Below are 20,614 nucleotides of genomic sequence, written 5' to 3'. Positions count from 1 at the left end.
CTACATTACTTCTGCTTCCCAAACACCAGGATTGTGCTTTTGTGGGGACAGTAATTACAGACAAGGCCGGTAGCACCTACCATGACACTTACCACTGTGAGAACCTGTTGTCGGTGGCTTACAACTTTACCAAATTTTAACTGCTTGATCTGAAATTTCCCATGCTGGGTGACTGCCTCAGGTTGATTTTTTTATATATATACAGCCAAAACAGCTCAGCCATTTCTGAGAAAGAGGCTAGCGATATCCACATTGTTTTGTTCATCTCAAAAACTTTCTTTAAAATGCTCTGCCATCCCAAACTTTGGAGCAGGGACTTTCTGTAAGAAGGGTGGCCTTTGGGTCAGAAGTCTGTTGCCTCCCAGGTGAAAATCTGCCCCAGTTTGGCCAACTTGTAAGATCAGAGTTCACCCATGCTCAGGGAAGACTTTGTAGATTTTAGCAGCCAACTTCCCGGAAGGATCCCATCCATGCTGGGCATCCCGCAGCGCAGGGCGGAGAGGGACGTTCTCGGCCATTGCAGCTGTGGGCGCTGCTATGGGTTGTGCTGGGTCCGGGCACCTGAACGGAGCGCTGCTGTGTTCTCAGTGCCCTACCCCCACTCCCGGCTCAGGCAGCGTGGAGGAAGAAGCTGCCTGATTTGAATGCAGAGGGGGCAAAAGCCAGACTGGAACGGGGACTGAGGGGAGGAGTAGGTTGAGACCAGGAACAAGGGGGGCTGGGACTTCAGGGATAGAGAAATGGACAGGGGGCAGGGGAGAGGGAGAGGAACACTGGGACTGGAAATGGGCGGGGGGGGGAGGACTGGGATGGTCTAAGCAAGGGAACTGGAAGCTAAAGAGAGAGAGGGGTCAGGGATGGGACTGTGACACCTAAGTGGCGGGGAAACTGAGCTTGGATGAGGAGTAAGGGGCAGGCTGGCCAAGGAGAGTGGGACTGAGAACCAGGGGGAGGGAGAAAAGAGACAGATCTGACAAGGAGCCAGGTGTGGAGGGAATACTGGGACTGGCTGGGTAAAGAGATTGGGACAAGGAACTGGTGGGTGGGTTTGTACCAATACTCCAGGGAGGAAGATGGGGATGGGGAATGTGGAGGGGACCAGAGTCTAGAGTCGGAGAGAGAGACAGATCAAGTGATGAGCTAGGAAAGGGGGGAACAGATAATGGCTGGGCAAGGAGCCTGGGCCTGGTGTAGTGAAGGAGACTGACTGTAGAACCCCTGCCTCATCTGATGCAGAAATTGGAAGGTGTGTAGCGAATGAGGCAGGGAATTGCAGGACGCGAAAGGATGGTCTCACGAGCAAGGCAGTTGAATGCTGCCCAGCAGAACTGGATTTTATCCCAGCCTCTGCTACAGAGGGCCAGATTTCTAAAGGTGTTTAGGCCCACTGATTCCCGTTGGTGACGTTCTAGGGTGACCAGATGCTAAATACAAAATATCGGGACCGCCACAGGGGGAGCGCCTTTTCAATTGTTACACTCACCCGGCACGTTCGGCGGCGGGAAATAAATCTTGCCAGCGAAGAAAGAAGTACATGCTGCCGAAGACCTGGACGTGCTGGGTGAGTGTAACAATTGAAAAAGCGCTCCCCCTGCCTGTCACCTCTGCCTAAGGGGAGAAAAAAAAAGACACACCCGAAACAAAATATCAGGACAAATGGCGTCCCGACCGTACTTCGGTCAGGACGCGGGACAAACTGCTCAATATCGGGACAGTCCCGATTTTATCGGGACGTCTGGTCACCCTACGAAGTTCAGAACCGAATCCAGCTCTCCTGAGTCCCAGTCGAATATCTTAACCACAAAACACCCCTCCCCCTTTTTTGTCATTCTGTCTCTACTGCCCTCTGTGGTTCCAAAAAACGAGCCATTGGGAGATGACCTCAGTGGGTTCAGTTTTCACTTGTACATTTCTCACTAAAGATGGTCATTTTGCCTTTCTTATGACTCAATGCAAAAAAACCAACCCACTCATTGTTCCAGAGGTAATGGAGAAGCAAAATATCAAGTGTGCTAGATTCCCCCAAAGAAGAATGGAGATGGGGTCCCCACACACACACACACGAGTCCATGGAAAGAATGTTCTTTCTTTCCCAGAGCTGGGTTTGCTACTGCTAGAAATTTCCAAAGAGTAAAACTTACCCACAGTGACAAAAGCCTACTGTGACCACACTGCAAACAGGGGTGTGATTGCAGCACTTGTAAACCTACCAAAGCTAGCCTTGATCTAGTTAGCGCAAGTACCGATAGCAGTGAAGCCATGTCAGCATGGGCTAGCCGCCCAAGTATGTACCCAGGGTCCCAGGCAGGCTGGTACAGCTCATGCTAAAGCCGATGATGCTGCAGACTCACTGCTCTTGGTACTCAGAGCTAGATTAAAATTAGCCTGGATATGTCTACACATGCCGCAATCCCTCTCCCCACCAACAGTGATGCTTTGCAGTTTTGCGCTAATTTGTTCAACCATCTCAGGCTCGTTTAATGAAAGATCTGTTGTTTTAGTTTCCCTTCCTCCCTCACACTTTTCAGCAGTGCTTCAGCTTCAGAGTTACCCTGGCTCTATTTCATCGCTGTGTGCAAAGCATGTCTGAATCGCCAAGTACTTTGCCCTCTTTCCTGTTGTGCCACAATATATTTTCCCCTTGTTTGGTCCCCAAAGAGCTTTCTGAGAGCACTTGGAAAATTAAATATTCCGTGCATTCCAACCTTCTGCATAACTAAATGCCCCTTGCTGTTTTCATTGAAAAGCTTTAAATTTAACGAGAAGGGTAGCAATTCCCTTTGTTTATAACCATAGTGTAACAAATTGTAACCAATTGAAAACTATATTGGGTTGTAAATTTGTATTATGATTGGACATTAAAAGGGTGGCGATGCTTTTCCCCATGGTGATTTTCAGCCCAATTGTTTTGATGTACCTGCGTGTAAAGTTATTAAGGACATTTGCAGTGTAGGTCTTGGGAAGAATAGAATTTCACTTTCATGTTTAGTTGCATTTCAGCAGTCTGCCTGCACGTATGCTAACTAAACAAACTAGACACAGAGCAAATGAAAAAATAAAGAAATCGCCTGCAAAGAAAGCCACTGAGACATGGAGAAGTAAATATCTATATCATCTGGATGAGACCCAAATAGAAAACAACTTCGCCTCTTGACCTCTAGCTTTCTGTTTGCTTCTAATGGTACTACCTGCAGGGAACAAACACAGTCCAATTAAATCCAAACCATTTGTATATCGTTATCATGGAGATCACAGCAGAACCCCCACATCCTGCCTTGGCTGACATGGAAATGTAATGGGGTTTACAATTATTTTCAAGGGTAAAGTGTGTTTAGCTGAAAACAAACAGTCCTCAGGCAAAGTAACAACTGTTTTGCAAGTCTTTTGTTTCCTTTCAGGTGACGCATATTCAAGACATTGTGGCATCTTTCCTCTTCCCTGCCACAATATTTATGCCCTGTTTAATTTGACTGCTCCATGTGACATATTTGCATGGGGAACAACAGGAAAATAAGTGTTCTGTCAAGTGCTTCCAGTAATTTTTCTGTTTTGTTTCTTTCAGTTTTCATGCAACAGGAATGGGTTGGGTTTTTTTAATGGGTGTGTTGTTATGATCTCCCCATATCAATTATTTCACATTTCCATTTGCAAAACCTTTCCATGAAAGATACCGCTGGGATCTTTAATTAAAAATGTGACCAATTTTCTGCCCCATCGGTCAAGACTCAGCTTGTTTTCAGCGTAGTACTTAGCCAGTGCCTCCTGCTTTGTTCAGCTGCATTTCAGAGCTGGGAAGATTGATGAGTTGCAATCAGTTGAGCTGTTTTATTTAAGGCCCTGTCTTTAACCATTTCCCTCTTCCTTTAGGAAGCCATAGTAAGCATCTGGATCCAGTTCAGTGACAGCTCAGTTACTCCATTAGACATTTATGACCCCAAGGACTTCTTCCTTTCTGCCATGTCGCTGGACAAATCTGTTGTCTCAACCCATCAGAGCTCTAACTGGAAATGGCCAGTCGTGGCAGCAGAAGGTGAAGGGCAGGGCACATTGATCAAAGTAGACATGATGATCTCTGAAGCCTGCCAGAAGTCCAAGAGGAAAAGCGTCTTAGCCATGGGCAACAGCAACATCAAAGTGAAGTTCGGCCAAAATGATGCCAACTCTCACACTGGCGGAGATTATGATGCCGACGAGATTGAAAACCACGCGAGCGACCGGCGGCAAAAGGTATCAGATCAAGAGCGGTATGGCCAGGATGGGCGATACTATGGGAGCTCTTCGGCAGAGCGAGAGGAAGGTACCATCAGAAAAGTCAGCACTACTGCAAAGTCAATAATCAAAAACAAAGTCATGAAAAACAATAGGCTGGATGGAGGCAAACTCTCGGATGATGGCCAGCTGCAAAACATTCCCATAGACTTCACCAACTTCCCTGCTCAAGTAGACCTCCCGAAAAGCAATGGGGGCATGGAGGAGAATGACCTAGTGCAGACACCCAGAGGCCTTAGCGATCTGGAAATTGGGATGTATGCTCTGCTGGGGGTCTTCTGCCTGGCAATTCTTGTCTTCCTAATAAACTGTGCAACGTTTGCATTGAAATACCGGCACAAGCAGGTTCCGGCGGAAGGGCAAGCCACCATGACCCACTCCCACGACTGGGTCTGGCTCGGAAATGAGGCGGAGCTGCTGGAGAACACAGTGGACGTGTCACCTCAGCAGGACGAGCACACCACTATTATAGACCGAGGGATGGGCCATGAGGAAAGCAACCACCTCCTCAACGGCAGCACTCAAAAGAACATCCAGAGCCAGATCCATAGGTCTGCTGACTCAGGGGGGAAGCAAGGGAAAGAGCAGAAAACGGAACCTTTGCATTCCCCCACATCCAAACGAAAGCGGGTAAAATTCACAACCTTCACCACCATCCCACCTGATGATGGTTGTCCCACTGTCAACTCTATCCTAAGTAGCAATGATGATGATATTAAATGGGTGTGCCAGGATATGGACCTCGGGGACTCCAAAGAGATAAAAAACTACATGGAGAAGTTCAAAGACAAAGTGTAGCTCCTGTTTGGTTTTCTGGGTTTAACCACACCTTGATGCCTTCAGTTCTACAGTATATATTGGGACAGAAGAGGGGAGAAGGAGGGGATCAGGAGGGGAAAAAATCAACAACAACAACAACAAGGCAGTTTCTGTAATCAGGGAAAGAAATTTGTCAAACTGTCCATGGCTTTGGGTTTGTTCATTTGTTTGTTTTTCTCCAACAGCTGTTCATGGATTTGGGCAGTCAATGGAACAGAAATAGCAGAAGGGAGTAAGGAAACAGATTAACCAATATGATGAACTGGGCACGGTGAGGTTGTGAAATTTATCTGATGGGTCAGAATAATAACAACAATATTACAGACAAGGTACCAAAAAATTTTGTTTAAAAAAAATAAGTGAAAGAAAGTTAGTTAAGAGAAAAGACAGACAAATTGTCACTTTTTAATATTTGTAATAATATGGAAGTATGACCCAGGAAGAGACATTTTAGGGTGTTACCCAAGCAGTTGCTTTCTTTTCCCTCATCTGAAGTGAAAACATGTCCCTGGCATTAAATATGGAGCAGAAAGAGATTATCTGATTATTTTTTTTTTTATTTTTCCGTCTATTTTCCACCCCTTGTAGCTTTTTTTAAAATGAGTCTTTTTTTAAAAAAAAAAATCCAGTTGGTTCTTTATGGACCAAGAAATAATTATTTTTCTACATTAGCTAATAATAATCTTCCTTGTCATTTCAAGAACTCAGAGGATGAGCAAAAACTAATAATTCCACCGTGAAAACATGGGTCTCGGCTGTTTTGTGCTAGCTAGAACCTTGTTCTGTTTGGAGGAAGATTTAATTTTGCTTTTGGGTGTGGGTGGGTTAAGTTTCCACAACCAAAGTTCCCAAGGGAAGAAATTGCTGTTCTGTGTTTGCGTTTAAAAATAATAACCAATTGGAATGACCGGATGTTGCATACTTACCAAATATAAGACCAAGACCATTAAAGCCCATTTGTGTGCATAGCCGAATGTTTATTTTTTTGCCAAGTCAGTGAATTCATAATTTGCTCTGTTCATGTTTTCAGTGCCACCAGTTCTCATGGGGGATTGGGAGGGAGGATGGGGAGTGGTACTCACAAATAGAGAAGCAGGTTGTCCCGAGCCCGTTTTATTTCCTCTTGTTAGGGGAGCTGAGTTTTTGGCTGGATAATATGAGTTTGGGGAAAGAGACATTCAAATGACCAAGGATCAAGAGAGATCTGGGTCTACTTTATTTTCATCTGTTTCCGTTGGACTAGCACAAACTGGAAAATCTCTTCCTTTGAAAATCAGCTGTTTTTAATAACAAAATATGAATTCAGCAATGCATCAGAAACAAATAGGAGATAAAGGCACAGATAAATGGGTGCCATTCCGTTGACTTTAATGTCAGTTTGCACGAAATGAGGATATGGCTCAGAATCTAAATGATGGGGGGAAACCACACTCAGAAAACCTATTCATAATTCAGAAGAAGTCCTCATGTCAAATCTTTTTCGGAAAGCAGTGTTACGTCTTGACTGTTAGCAGGGAGCACTTGCATTGTTTGTCAGCCCTGTCTTTACCCGTTGATTCCACTACGTTTTTTGTTTTTTTTTTTTATTACTAAACTCAGTAGGTTTCTTTTTTATTTTTTTCTTTTCTTGGACAAAATGGACCCTGCCACTTGATAACATAGGAGGTTTTAACAAGATATGCCTAGTATGCATTGTAGACTGAAAGAATGTAATATTTATTTATACATGATATATAAATTGTAATTAAAATGCTTTACATGGCTTGACAAGTTAACCTCTTTTTGGGGGGCTGTTTCTGTCTTTTTTTTTTTTTTTAATTAAAAAAAAAAGTTTAAAAAGCAAACAAAAAATCACTCGACCCTCCCCTGGCCTAATTGCTGAGAAAATGTATAAACTTCTTTTTAAAGAGAGAATAGAAGAATACAGTGGTTTTACTTCTGCCTCTGACCCTACTGTTGTAACCCATTTCCCTCTCCCCACCCACTCTATGGTGGTGATGGTGGACGGCAGGAGAGGACAGCAGGCCGGCAGATTTTGAGGCAGTGTCATCATTAATCATGTGCTTCTGACGTGGGCAACTTTTTTGCAGCCAGTCGTAAGTAATTGTGCTGCTTCTGTGGTTGATACGTGGGCTTGGATGTAGGTACATTGCATTGATTAATAACTGACATTTACAACGCACCTTTGATCCCAAAGGAACCCAAAACACGTTACAAGCTAAGGAAAGTGATACATCAACCGTACATGGGCACTCACTGCATCCTACCCACAAAATGCAGCCACCTCTGGGGTGAAACACCACAGAACCATACAGCACAACAGGTAAAGACAGGAGTACCATACCCAATTGGAAATCCTGGCAGGATGTACATAGGCAGATTATTATTACTCAGAATAAATTTGGCCTTGGACATTTTCAAAAAGTGGTAAAGGATTGTTAATGATCTGAACTAGGCAGGAACACTGATTTTACATCTCGTATGAAGGATGGCACCTCCAGCAACACAATGCACCCTGATGTCTCCTAGGGAATTGGTTCAGTACTGGCTTGAGAACAGAGGGTCACCTATTCAGTCACTGGCACCACTCCCTGCAGTACTTAGTTGCTTCTGAGTGAGTCTGACCCAGTTTGGCATCTAAGGTTTGATGGGAGCAGAGCAGGAGGTGGTATCTTCATATAATAAAGAAAACAGTTCTTCTGTAGCACTTTTCATCAGCTGATAATCCCACGTGAAACTTTTGGCTACCAAGAGCAAGCGGCTGGAGGAAATATAGCTTAGAGTATGTGCTCACAATGGCAGGGGCAGAATTTATTTTAGGGCCAAATCCAGCCATTTTTAGCAGGCAACGGTTTGGCTTAACAAAATGATTCCAGTCTGAGTAAAGAAATGTATTCCAATTCCTCAAAATGTTCAAGTTTTCATCAAAAAACTGAACCATTTTTCAAGGGAAATTAAAAAAACATTCTCATGAAAAACCGTATTTCTGAACCAGATCTAACACACTGTGTAGATTGTTATTGAGATATGAGTTCATGCACTGCTGTGCATCTCGAGTTAGCTTTGACTTCAGAGACAATTTTTTTTTTATTCCTAAGAAACACATGGATCTTTTATAAGCAATCGGAATCTCACCGTTTGTTTTGTGTAATGGATTGACCTACTAAAGATCTGCATCTTTCTCTGTGTGCCACAGATTTGGAATTTGGCTGGTTGGTCTGAACTAATAACTGTCTGGAAAGATTGACTTTCCTTTAGTAATGACAAAATTTCTGGCATCTTCCAGACTAGTATGCAAGTTACTGCCCTCTTGGAAAGAGGCTTTCAGTGATGGTGAGCCAGGTATGTACCACACTTTCCTTTATCAGTCTTTGATTCACCATGATACCTGAATCAAAACTGTGTCTCTTTACAGCACCTCTAAGGGTATGTCTGCAGTGCAGTTGGCGGTGTGATTGCAGTGCCCGTAGACATATCCAAGCTTAGCTCTAATGTAGCTCGATTGCAGCAGTTCTCAGTGGGCTGTGACCCCTTTTTAATGGGATCACCAGGGCCCAGGGATGAAGCCAAAACCTGAGTCCCACCATCCGGGGCTGAAGCCAAAGCCCACATGGGGCTCTGTAGTAATTTTTGTTGGACTTCAGCATGAGCAAGGCACCTGAGTAAGTACCCAGGGTCCCAAGTGAGCTTGTAGAGACCTTACTGGAGACTATGATGCTGTGGCTTCACTATCATTGGTACCCACAACTAGTTAGATCAAAGCTAGTTTGGGTATGTCTACATGGGCTGCAGTCACCTCTCTGATTGCAGCGTAGACAGGCTGAGAGTTTCAAAGGGAGTCAGGCTCCAAATTCCATTGACAGTCAATGAGAATTAGACACCTGACTCCAAACAGCCCCAGCCTGTTGCACTAACATGTACATTTGCCATTCATCAGGAAGTGGCACGTTACATGGCAGATCCCTATGAACACTGGCTGCACAACTCATCACGGGGCTAGTTTCCCCTCACTAGCTTTTCAAGGCCATAACGATCTCCCCGCTATTCCCAATCAGTACGGAACACCCAGCACTCCCTGAGCACATGACACCACAGAACAACGAGAAGCACTGGGACAAGGTAATTGCGGGAATGACATTTGTGCTTTAAATTAAAGCTTGGAGTTTTGCAACGAAAGGTCACCGGGTCCCACTAATCTGGCTGTGGCAGAGCAGAGGCACTGCTGAGGGGAGCTGAAATAAACATGTTTCTAGCTTTCTTCTCCCCTCCCCCCTTCTTAATCCTCATCTTTATTTACCACTTAATTGAGTGACAAAGTAGCAACATGGGGAATTGATGCAACACAGCCTCTCCCTGAAGCAAACGGGGGTGGAAAAATAATATCCTAACAGCAGCAGAATATTTTATGACAACCGCATGCTAGCAACTGCTAGCTGCTCATGGGTTCTCCACCTGATGGTCACGGCCTTTCTTCAAATTAGATGTGCTGCGATCTTGAAGGCATAGGAGGAAGGGGCCTGAAAGCATGTCTTTTTTAATAGGGAGTCATGGCATGGAAACGGTTAAGAACCACTGTTTTACCTTCCGGAGCATAATGGTGACCAGTAAATGAAATGCATAAAATTCACTTCAGGCACCTGTTTAATTACTGTCACCAATAGTGCATTTGGGGCCTTACCCTCAGTTGGCGTCAATCAGTGTGGCTCCCTTGAAATGACTCGATGGTGTTATGTTGATTGACACCAGCTGAGGAGCTGGACCCTTGTTTATAAATCTAAAGGAGTTGTGGGTGTAAAAGACAGGCAGCCCCTAGGAATGCCGGGAGCTGCCGCCATCTACCCGGGCCTGTGTTTTATCGGCACAGTCTCCCTGCCCAATTCTGCTGTTACAAAGGTTCCCGGAAAGAAGCACCTCAGCGCCTGAGTCCTGGTAACGTAAGCGTTAAAATGTGAGGCGAGTGTGAGTAAAATTCATGCGACTGGTATAATGTGGGCATAGGGCAAGCCCCTGTCATGCTGCTCTTGGAATAGTCACCGTTTCTGGCCAAATCCCCCAGCCAGCAGAGACGCCGACCAGAATGCTACTAACCGTTCGGGAACCCTAGGCCACGTTGCTATCTTGCTGTGACCTTCTCGCTCCTGTGTGGAGCCTGAGTTCAACCCCTGGGGATGAGGCTTCACCCCCAGAGCCAGACACTGCACTTCGCAGCAGCTGTCACCAGTTTAGCACTCGACTTCAAGTCCAGACAGCCATGTGAATGCATGTAATTCGGTGGCCCAGTCCTGTTCCCACTTTACCCAGTGGGAGCTTTGCCAGGGACTTCATTGGAGACTCAACAAGGGCCCCATCCAAAGCTCAGTGAAATCCCTCCATTGACTTCAATTGGCTTTGGATCAGGACATAAGCTTTCAAGCTTATTAGCCAATCCTGCAAACCCCTTTCTCACAGGGGAGCCAGAAGGGAGATGCTGAGTGCCCTGAGCTCCCATTAAAGGCACTGAGAGTTAAGAATACCCAGCCCTTTGCAGGATTAGACTTCTGAGTAGTCCTCACTCACCTGTATGGTCCCATTAAACTCAAGGGGCTGTTCACATGAGTAGGAGATGTAGGACGTCACCATTAGCCTATTAGAATAAAGAGGCTGTGATGCTTCCTGGGGGCCCCAGCTCTTTGCCAGTCAAGGCTGCCCGTAGATTTTTAAGGCCAGACGGGACCACTAGTCTGACGAGCTAGTCTGACCTCCTGCTTCACAGGATTCAACCCAGCGCTTCCTGCATTGTGCCCAGTAACGTGTGGCTGACGCAGAGTGTCTCGGTGGCATCTGTCATGAGGGGAAGCTTTATTTAAAGACCCTGCCATCATGTCCCATTTTTCTCTCACTGTGGAACATCAGGCTTTAGAGACGGATGCAGATGCTGAAATTTTTCAATTTATGTTCCACTGACAAAAAAACTCCAGCAAAAGCCGTTTCTGTCAGAGCAGCGCAAATGCTCGTCTCAGCAGGTAGGAAACTGCCAGGCTGTGAAATATCATTTATCTGAGAAATTCACATTGGGTCAAATGTTGCGATTTACATTTCTGAGGCTTTGCCACTCTGCAGCTCCAAAGGGGCTTGGATTGGGCGGGGACTGCTTCTCCGAACGTTACTCTTGGCACCGCGCCTGGCTCAACGAACAAGGAAATCTATAAGTACAAGGGACGTATGGCTGCAAAGATAGCATATGCTGAGAGTTACATTTTCTTTCAGGGAGCTGGGATGGCAATTCATTAATAATCATTTGCACTTACAGGAAAGAGAGCCTTTCATCGGAGGAGTTCAGTGATTTACAAGCATGACTCTTTCAGGGGGAGTAGTGACATAGAATCATAGAACTGTAGAACTGGAAGGGACCTCGAGAGGTCATCGAGTCCAGTCCCCTACACTCATGGCAGGACAAAGTATTATCTAGACCAGGGGTAGGCAACATTCCCTGCCAATGGGAGCTGTGGGAAGTGGTGGGCCACAGCCACTGGGAGCTGTGGGGGACCGTGCCTGCGGACAGTCAAGGTAAACAAAATGTCTCACGGCCCCGCCAGTGGATTACCCTGCCGGGCCACATGCCAAAGGTTGCTGATCCCTAATATAGACCATCCCTGACAGGTGTTCGTCTAACCTGACATGAGTAAGGTAGGCAAGGTTTGGCCTATTATTCTCACATCCATGATGGAAGGTAGGTATTTTTACATCCCCTTCACAGGCTGTAACAGGGTGAGCTAGCCCTTTCACGTGGCTGAGGGTGACTCAGCTGCACTTGTGCCAGGTTTGGCCTGCCTCCCCAGGTGGAGGCAAAGCGTCAAGTCAGCTGACAAGGAGCCAGGCACCTCAGAGCTGGGCCTGCTGGGAGAGGAAAGGAGGCATGCTGCTTTGGCAGGAGGGCTGTGGCACTCTAGCAGGGAGAAGTGCTTTGAGCAGGGGGTTGGACTAGATGAGGTCCCTCCCAACCCTGAGATTCTATGATTCTAAGAGACAACAGCAGGAAAAGGGATGGGGGCAGCAGGAGGGCCTGCTGAAAGCCGGAAGAGGCTCTGCAGAGGGAAGGCCGTGCAGAGCTTGGCTCCAGGGAGAGGAGTCCTAGGTGCTCTTCAAAGAATGAGACACCCACCAGGTCTGCTGGTTCTTTAGGAAGAGACTGGGGAAAAGAGTGAGGCCTTTTTTGGTTTCGGCTATTGGGGCAGATGGTCCGACTCTTTAGGAGTCCCAGGGCTGCAGACCCATAGCAAAGAGTGACCGCAGGTTCCCATACACTGCCACCTGGTGAGGTAAAGCAGTGACCCTGCTGTTAAGGGGAGGAAGAAGGGATGTTCGTGTGGCTTCAGTATGGAAGACTGGTGTTGTCTATTGAACTTTGACTCATTGTATTCAGTTGCTATGATGGCTGCCATTCAGGGTCCCTTTTTTCATACCAGTGAGAGGTGTGACAAGGAGAGAGTGGGAACAGGAAGGGTAGCACACAGTGAACTGTGTAAGAATCAGGACACTTGATCCCTGGAGGCCGTACGCAATACAGAGGACTCATCCTGAGTTTATAAAAGAACGAAGATCTGTGTGTGCTTCGGCCACTGCTACTCACGGGTATTGAAGAGCAACAGGTCAGTTTGTACAGGATGTGATCCAAAGCCAGTTGAGGTCATGGAAGTTTTCTTGTGGATTTCTATGGGCTTTGGATCAGGCCCATAGAAAAATTATTGGGTTGTTCATTAATGGAGGATTGAAAAAAAATAAAAGCACCTGCCAGGAAATGTTGCCCCAAGGAAAATCAAAATGCCTTGCTGTGGTGTACACCTGCCATTGGTCCAGTAACATTACATGACACAAGGTGTCGGAAGCAGAGGGGAAAGAAGTGTCAGCCAACATACATATAGCCTATTACAAACCTTAAGGCTGGATTGGAATTGATTGTGAATCTAATGATAGTTCAAATGATCTGGAGTTGGAACAGGCAAACACTCTTGCAGTGAGTGACCTCACTGAAGTAAGGAATATTGGCATGATGACAAAGTAGCTAGGAAGTCCTTTGGTAAATTTGATATGAGTCAGAGGAAAAAACCTTTAATATGCCTGGTGGTTTACAAAGAGTTCAGGAGAAATACTTAACAAGAAACCCAAACTACCTTCCACCACAGAGCGGAAGATAAAGAGGGGAAGATTGGCTCTAACAGTGGCTGGCTGCATGCATTTGATCAGCCTCAAAGTACATCCTACTGCATACAGAGAAATCCCAGGGGCTAGATTTGCATGGCCTAATCAATACATGTGAATGAAACTGGAACAATAAATCAAACTGAAAAGTAGAACCTATTATGTCATTACGAGAATATCTGAAAATGCTCCCAATGCAAGGAGTAAGGAGATGGGATGGAAGGATTAATGAGTGGTTGGATATTTTTGAATAAGGTGCAAAGGCCAGAGTGAAGAAACTCTGCTTAATCAGCTTTGCCTCCGTAGGCACCTTCTGTGCATTCTTCTAAGATGTCAAAGTTTTTAATAAGCTAAAAAAACCAATAATTCCCCGAAAAGCTGCCTAAACTAAAGCAAGATAAGTGCCCAAATGTCACAGCTTATTTCTCACTGGGGGAAGTGTATCTGCACGTAGCGTCTGTTAACGCTATTCATGCCAGCACAAATTGTCGAAACAGCATACAGCTATGACTGCTTGCCGGTATAGTAACTGCACTCTGTGAAGTGTGTGTTGATGAACAGGTTTTCACTGTGTCGGCACAGTAGTATTCAGGCCTCCACAATAGCCCAGCCTGGCTCCTGCTGGTATAAGCTTCAGAGCCGCCCTCAGCTGTCTAAGCTCAACTGGAGGTAGACTGATCTGTATGAGACAATCTTATGGACCAGCCGGTGTAAATCGGTGAACTTTCACTGACTTCAGTGGAGCTGCAGTGATTTATACCAGCTGAGGAACTGGCCCATGATATATAGCACCAAGAGCTTCACCAAGGTGCACCATCTGTGTAAAGGGGAAACTTATTCTCCAAGGGGCATAGCCAGTCCCATGCCCTGAAGCCACAGAGGGGCCCTTGGTCATGGAACTGCTGCAACTAATGGAGCTGGATGTGAGATGGGCCATAAAAGGGGTTTTGCATGCCCCGAAGACCTCTCCTCCATGTGTGCTCTGTGGCAGCCTGCAGGGGGCAGCAGCAAGCTGAGTGTGCACCACTAAGGAACCACGGGGGTCGGCAACAGCGCCATCTTTCCATCCTCCTCTCCCTTGCAAGGTGTGTGTGTGTGTGTGTGTGTGAGAGGGTGGGAATTAGGCTGGTGTCGCTTCTGTGCAGCAGCCAAGCAGCTGCTATGTGGCCTGGGGGAGAATTCCTCTGCAGGCTTGCACACCTCTGCCCAGCCCTCAGCCAGTGCCTTCAGGCCTGCTGTGGGTTTAGGATTTGACGCTATATACCCAGTCCCACAAACCCTGATTTGCCTGAACAGCAGCCCTGGATTCTGATACGGCTCTGAACCAGGTTTTTACCCCTGTCTCTCCCCCGTGGCTTAACTCTCCTTCTCACACCCTCGGGTGAAAACTGAGGCACACCCTTTGTGTGAACCTCCAACCCATGTAGTATCTTAAAGGAACAGCACTATTTCATAGCCATTCTTATAGTACATTTAAATTTCACTGGTGGGTCTCCACAGTTAGTTACACCACACAGCACCCCTGTTGGTCAGTCAATAAAGCCTCCTGCAAAAGCCCCTATTCCACTAAGCAAACGATCGCATGGGCTCTTGCTTTGCTTCTGCCGGGGAAGGGTCTGAGATGGGCTCTTCTTGCTGCTGAAAAGCAGGAATGGGCTGAGCAAAGCGTTAAGCTCCCAGTTATCACAAACCACTTTTTATGACATTATACCCCCTTTGCTTCCTGGTTTGGAAATCAGATAACTGCCCAATTGCATGTTCCCAAAACACACACACCCACTCTCGGCGGCAGCAGGCATCAATTGAATGAAATTGCTCCACTTGTTTTGAAATGATCCTAAGCTGAATGTCAATGTTGAAAATAAATTGTCAGCAAAGAAGATTCAGTAGCAAAAGAAGAGAGGCTGATTATGATGCAAATTACCAAATAACTCTCATCCTTGACGGCTCATCCTGGACAAATTTGTACTGATTTTTCTACATCTATTTGTAGCGTGGGAGGGTAAATGGAAAACTTTGCATAAAAAATGGCACTGCTTATTGATTATTCTGATGCCGAGGGCAATAATCTTCCAGCTATCAGTGTTCTGTGCAATATGCCTCACTCTCTGTTAAGGCGTAGCGCTGCCCATATTTGTTCCCAGTTAATGCCACACCTGGTGAAAGGTGCAGGTGCGACATTGGATGGAAACTACCTGGGTAGCACCAGAGACATCCTTCTGAAGAATTGACACTTTTAGAGCTCATTAATAATTTACTGGCTTCTTTATTTATTTATTAAACCCAAAGTTGGAGCCTCCATTAAGTTCTGTCACTTTGCACCTTTCTGATGGCTCGGAGCAGGCAAAAAGGTGGTTTAGCTGGCTACCAGGGAATTTCCCATATGTAAGAGTTCAGGATGCCAGCGCAGTCTCCAGCAGAGGGGAAGGACCAGGATGAAGAGGTGTGGCCAAAGCACCTCTATATTTTGGCTGTTAGACAGCTCCTTGGAGCCATTGGCAGCTGGCATAATTTAGAGCAGCCTTCAGGTTGCAACCACTTGCAATAGGTAGCAAACAAGGGCTAGGCTGAAATTTGATCATGCAGCTTATTCTGCAAATACTCATGAATAACAAATCAGGATTGAGGTCTGAATGCTTCACAAACCGAAAAGAAGGCCAAATTTGTGCATAATAATATTCCAACTGGCTCTGTTTGGATCGAAACAGATAAGAAAGGGGAGCTTTTTCCATTGCTTCACGTTACACATGCACTGCTTGAATGGGCAGCTGGATAAGAAATCCCTGTTCTGCTGTTGGCCACTATCAAACATTTACTAATTCATTGATTCGTTTTTTGTATTCATTTCTTTCACCCTGGTGAATATTTTTATGAGCTATCAACTAGCTTCCTGTGGTTGCTGATTAGTAAGAATGTCAGAAGTCTAAAGAGCCACTGGCACAAAGTCATGTTGTTGGGTGAACGCCCATCGTTTTGCGTGTCTGCTGGTGGCGGGGGGGAGAGGTGGACACTCTTTTCTGCAGACACTAGAGAATGAGATTGAGATTCCAGGGGAAAGAGGATCAAAGATTTGATATAAACCAAAAGGGAGCAGCGGGGAACACAAATGCTCCCTTATTTTTGTGACTGTAAGGTGCCTTGTTTGTTCAGGTATCTCTCGATTTTCTCTGCTCAGGTCGCCAGATTAACACATTTCCTGGAGCGGGGAGTGAACCCACCACAATGGGCAAAGCCTGCAACGCTCTAGCCTAACCCAGGGCTGCCTGATGGTCTAGTGCCCTGCATGGTTTCAAAAGAAAGGCTTTGTTCTCATATGCTCCAGGCTACAGCATCTCCAGCCTCCTCTCTCCTGCAAGTATTGCCTTGAAGCTGTAACATCTCCCCCCTCTTCAGAACACTCGCTGTTACTGCAGCTCCAATGCTCCAGCTAACTGACAGTAGCGTTGGCATCGCTGCGGGAGCCAGTTCAGAGCTATTCCTGGCTCGCTGGTGCTGCTGTTTTCATTCTGCATTCGGTTTATCTACCTAGTATTAAAAATTACCCCCTCCCTTTTCTAAAGTGCCCTTCTCCTGTGAAAGCTGCCAAATCGTTCATCTTCTCGTTAGTGGGGAGAGGAGAGGAGGGAAAGCTCAGCGGTTTGAGCATTGGGCTGCTAAACTCAGGGTTGGGAGTTCAATCCTTGAGGGGGCCATTTAGGGATCTGGGGCAAAACAAAACAAAAAAAAATTGGGGATTGGTCCTGCCAAAGCAGGGGGTTGGACTAGATGACCTCCTGAGGTCCCTTCCAATCCTGATATTCTATGGTTGATTCTCTGTGGGGCAGATTGTGATTGGTGCATGTGTGAGGTGGGAAGAAAGGGGCACAAGGAGAGTTGCAACCCTCAAGGATCACGGCCAGTCATGGCACAATCCCACCCTAACCTCATAGCGCCTCCCCATACGTACCTGGATATTAAGTTCATATTTGCCCCAGTGAAAGTCAACAGGCATTGCTCTGTTCAAGGCCTAGAGCTTGATTCTCCACTTCCTTGAGCCTAGTCGCTGATGCCTGTGTGAAGCTGGTGTAAGCTGCTACCAGAACCCTGTATCTCCCCTCTGCCCACTCGGGACCGGTGTGAATGAAGACACGAGACACATGACCGTGTAGGATCAGGGGCCTAAAGATTTGTTCCTGCTTCAGTTGAAGTCATTGGCAAAACTCTCCTTGGTTTCGCTGAGAAAGGATCAGAACAGATGAGGAGAAGGAATTAGTGTTCAAAGAGTAAAGAGACAACACTGTTGTAGGTTGGGTATCGTAATAATCCTACCTCTGGAAACGTATTGGTGCAGAGACCACTACCTGTTGTGCTGTCCAATAGTGTCTCACTGTTGCCTTCTACTCTCTCCTCCCCACCATCTGTCTCTGCACCTCTGTTGTCTTTTGTCTTATACTTAGGTTGTTCTTTGGGGCAGGGATTGTCTCTTTGTTCTGCTTGTACAGCGACTAGCACAATGGGATTCCGGGCCATGGCCAGGGTTCCAGGTGCAACGGTAATACAAATAATGTAATAGGGGGCTGAGAACGTGAACTCTGTTCTAGGGAAAGAGGTGCAGCCAAATTGCCATGTGAGTAATGACTGACACTTTAGCACCACTTAGAACAGCCATCAGAGCAGAATGACACGGGGACTGTTCTTGGGTTTCTGTAACACTGTGGGTTTCACAAAAGAATGAGCAGAGGTGGCCATAACAATTAGACTCAATTAAGGTTATATGATATTGCTAGGGAATTTTTTGGATGGACTTGTATAAACAGATTAGTATTTTTAACAGAACCACTTTGGCAAAGCAGAGTGTCATTTCCACACACCCACCCCCATCCCTTTTGTATTTTGGGGATCTGCCATTTATTTTCTAGCTATTCATCCATCCAGGTTCTTTGTACCACCAGGACCACCACCCTCAGATCTGAGTACTTCAAACTTTACAGGGATTCTTACAAAAATGAGTATATTTTAAAACACTTTTTTTATACTGCATCCAGCTGTTACAGAGATGAGGGGTTAGACATCACTAGATTGATTAGGTTAATTAGCAGTAGGTGGGTTTCTTCCATTGCTTATGAAACAGAGGACCTAGCCCCAATCTTAATCCTGGCATGCCCCTTCCTCACTCTTTAGCCAAACCTAAGTTCCCTTCTTGCTCCCTGACAATAGCTGAGAGGGACAAAATTTCCATTCTTTTTCTCCCTCTCCTGGAGAGGGACTGTACCTCTTGCAGGCAGGGAGATAAGGCATTTTCTACATCTCCTTCTGCCCCCGATCCTCGCCCTCGCAACACACAGACACTTTGCTGGGTCCCGTTGCTTAGAGGTGTATCGGTCCCAGTGAGCGCACACACATTCAGGCTGGCAAGACCACGCCAGGTAGTGGTGCACAGGCGCTGTGACTCGAGGTGGCTATTCCAACCCAACATTTTTGCATTGGCTTTTGCAGATTCTTCAAAACTGGATGGCTCCCCAGAGACTATTTGATTTCTGAGGGAACACACAGGCAGGGATCCAGCAGAACTACGCCTGGTGTCCTGCCAGCTCACCCACTCGGCTCCTCGACAGCCCACCTGCCAGATTGTCGCTGAGCCAGGGACCCCAGGGCTTTCGGGGTCCACAGGTCCAGGCCAACCCATCTGCGAATGGCCCCAGAGCTGGGGATCCATTTCCCATTTGTGGAGAATTCGGAATATTTAAATTTTTTTTGTTCCAAATCAAAATGAAACCAAATTTCAAAATATCAAAATCCTTCACAAGCCATAATTACCTGTCGCCACGCACAGCTCTACCTGTTTCTCTATTCATCTTTTCCTGTGGCGTTATGGGGCCCCCACATTTCCATTAACCAGCTTGTATCATGCAGGTTTCAATCTTCCTCTGCAGCATCAACTAGCAGAGGTCGGCTACGGGACTGTATGAACAAATGGCCAGCTCCAGCATGGCAAAGCCTTTAACCTCACAAAGAAATACCCCTGATCCTACCAAGTCACCTATAAATTATTTCCTCTATCTCAAACCCTTATGTATGACATGAATAATTTGACTAATTTTACAGGGTGAGTGGAATCTGCTCCTGAAAAATGCATTAATCTGGTAACAGCTCCTGTTTCACAGTTCGGAAGAGGCAATTACTCATAGTTACACAAATGGCCTAGAGTTGAGATTAGGGCAGTGATGTATGTCCCATAACAGATGCACAGTTTCGTACGTTATCCTCATTGTTTGCAGGCTTGATTTGTCCCCCTCCCCCATCCCTGTAGTAGTGAGTAGAGACCGAGACAATATGCTGTGTATTTAATTCTTGGACACTTTGTGGGCTTTGTTTTGTGCTAAATTGACATCCTGCCGTGTACCAGAGAAAGTCAATCACTAACAAAGTGCATTCAACATTTCCACCATTGTTCCACCACATTCCACCCCAATCATTGGGGTGAGATGCCCATCTCAAGGGAAGCTTGATAGATCCCAGTAAGCAGTGGTGTAAAGCTGTCACCACTACTCTGATTAACTTTGATCATGAAATACCATGCTTTTTCTGCCATTCTTTCCTCATTCATTTTCATGGTCTGTTTATTTTGCAGTTTTTAAAAAATGTATTGTGGATTTAGCCTTCATGAAGTGCACTAGACCAGGATCCTCCGAGACCAAGCCCTCTCTTAATCCATAGACCAGGTCTTGCATGGGCAATAGAAAGGCAAACTTCCCAATCTGCTTAGCCAATGTGCCTCCAACCTATTCTGCAAGGATTCTCCCCACTCCCCTGTAGGCGTGAGAAAGTAGATCAATCTCCATAGTCCATTCTGTCCTTGGCCTCTCCCAGAGAGTACCAAGACTCATGCCAGTCAATGCTACTTGGAACTGGAGCGAGACCACCAGGCTCATTTCACACAGGCCATCAAACAGCCATCAGATGCCAACAGCTGCCAACCTACATTTGGTTCCTAGTGTCTGACAATTGTTATCCTCTAATGGCTGTTTTGTGGCCTATCCACTCACTAGCTGCACAGGTGAGAGGATTCCAAGTTTGGCCCATCTCCTTGATCACATTTTAAAGCATCTCATCTGAGTAGTCTTATTCATCCAAGCCATCCAGTTCACTCCACTGGCATGACGCAGGAGAGAAAGGGCTGCTGGGTCAGGCCCAGAGTGTTGATAAGGATGTTCGTGATCAGTTAGAAGGCTGGGTATTGAGAGGACCTCCTGCCATTTCCCCCACACTTCAGTTGGCAGCAGAGAGGAGCTAAGGCAGGCTCCCTACCTGGCCCTGCGCCACTCCCGGAAGCAGACAGGATGTCCCTGTGGCCCCTGGGGCAGAGGCA

At 46.3% G+C, this 20,614-nt stretch overlaps 1 protein-coding gene across 4 annotated transcripts in view; it reads left to right on the top strand.

Annotated features, from left to right (window-relative positions):
• LOC102944465 (transmembrane protein 132C) overlaps positions 1 to 6,863 on the top strand; it is a 294,416-nt gene extending 287,553 nt beyond the window's left edge. For all 4 annotated transcript variants that reach the window (XM_043529469.1, XM_037878769.2, XM_043529471.1 and 1 more), the window contains one exon: positions 3,868 to 6,863. In XM_043529469.1, coding sequence (XP_043385404.1) covers positions 3,868 to 5,067 — 1,200 coding nt within the window. In that variant the 3' untranslated portion in view covers positions 5,068 to 6,863. The remainder of the gene's footprint in view (positions 1 to 3,867) is intronic.
• The last annotated feature ends 13,751 nt before the right edge of the window (positions 6,864 to 20,614 follow it).

This window comes from Chelonia mydas, chromosome 15 (assembly GCF_015237465.2).
Source record: "Chelonia mydas isolate rCheMyd1 chromosome 15, rCheMyd1.pri.v2, whole genome shotgun sequence".
Lineage (NCBI taxonomy): Eukaryota > Metazoa > Chordata > Testudines > Cheloniidae > Chelonia > Chelonia mydas.
This window is presented reverse-complemented; position numbering and strand designations above follow the sequence as displayed.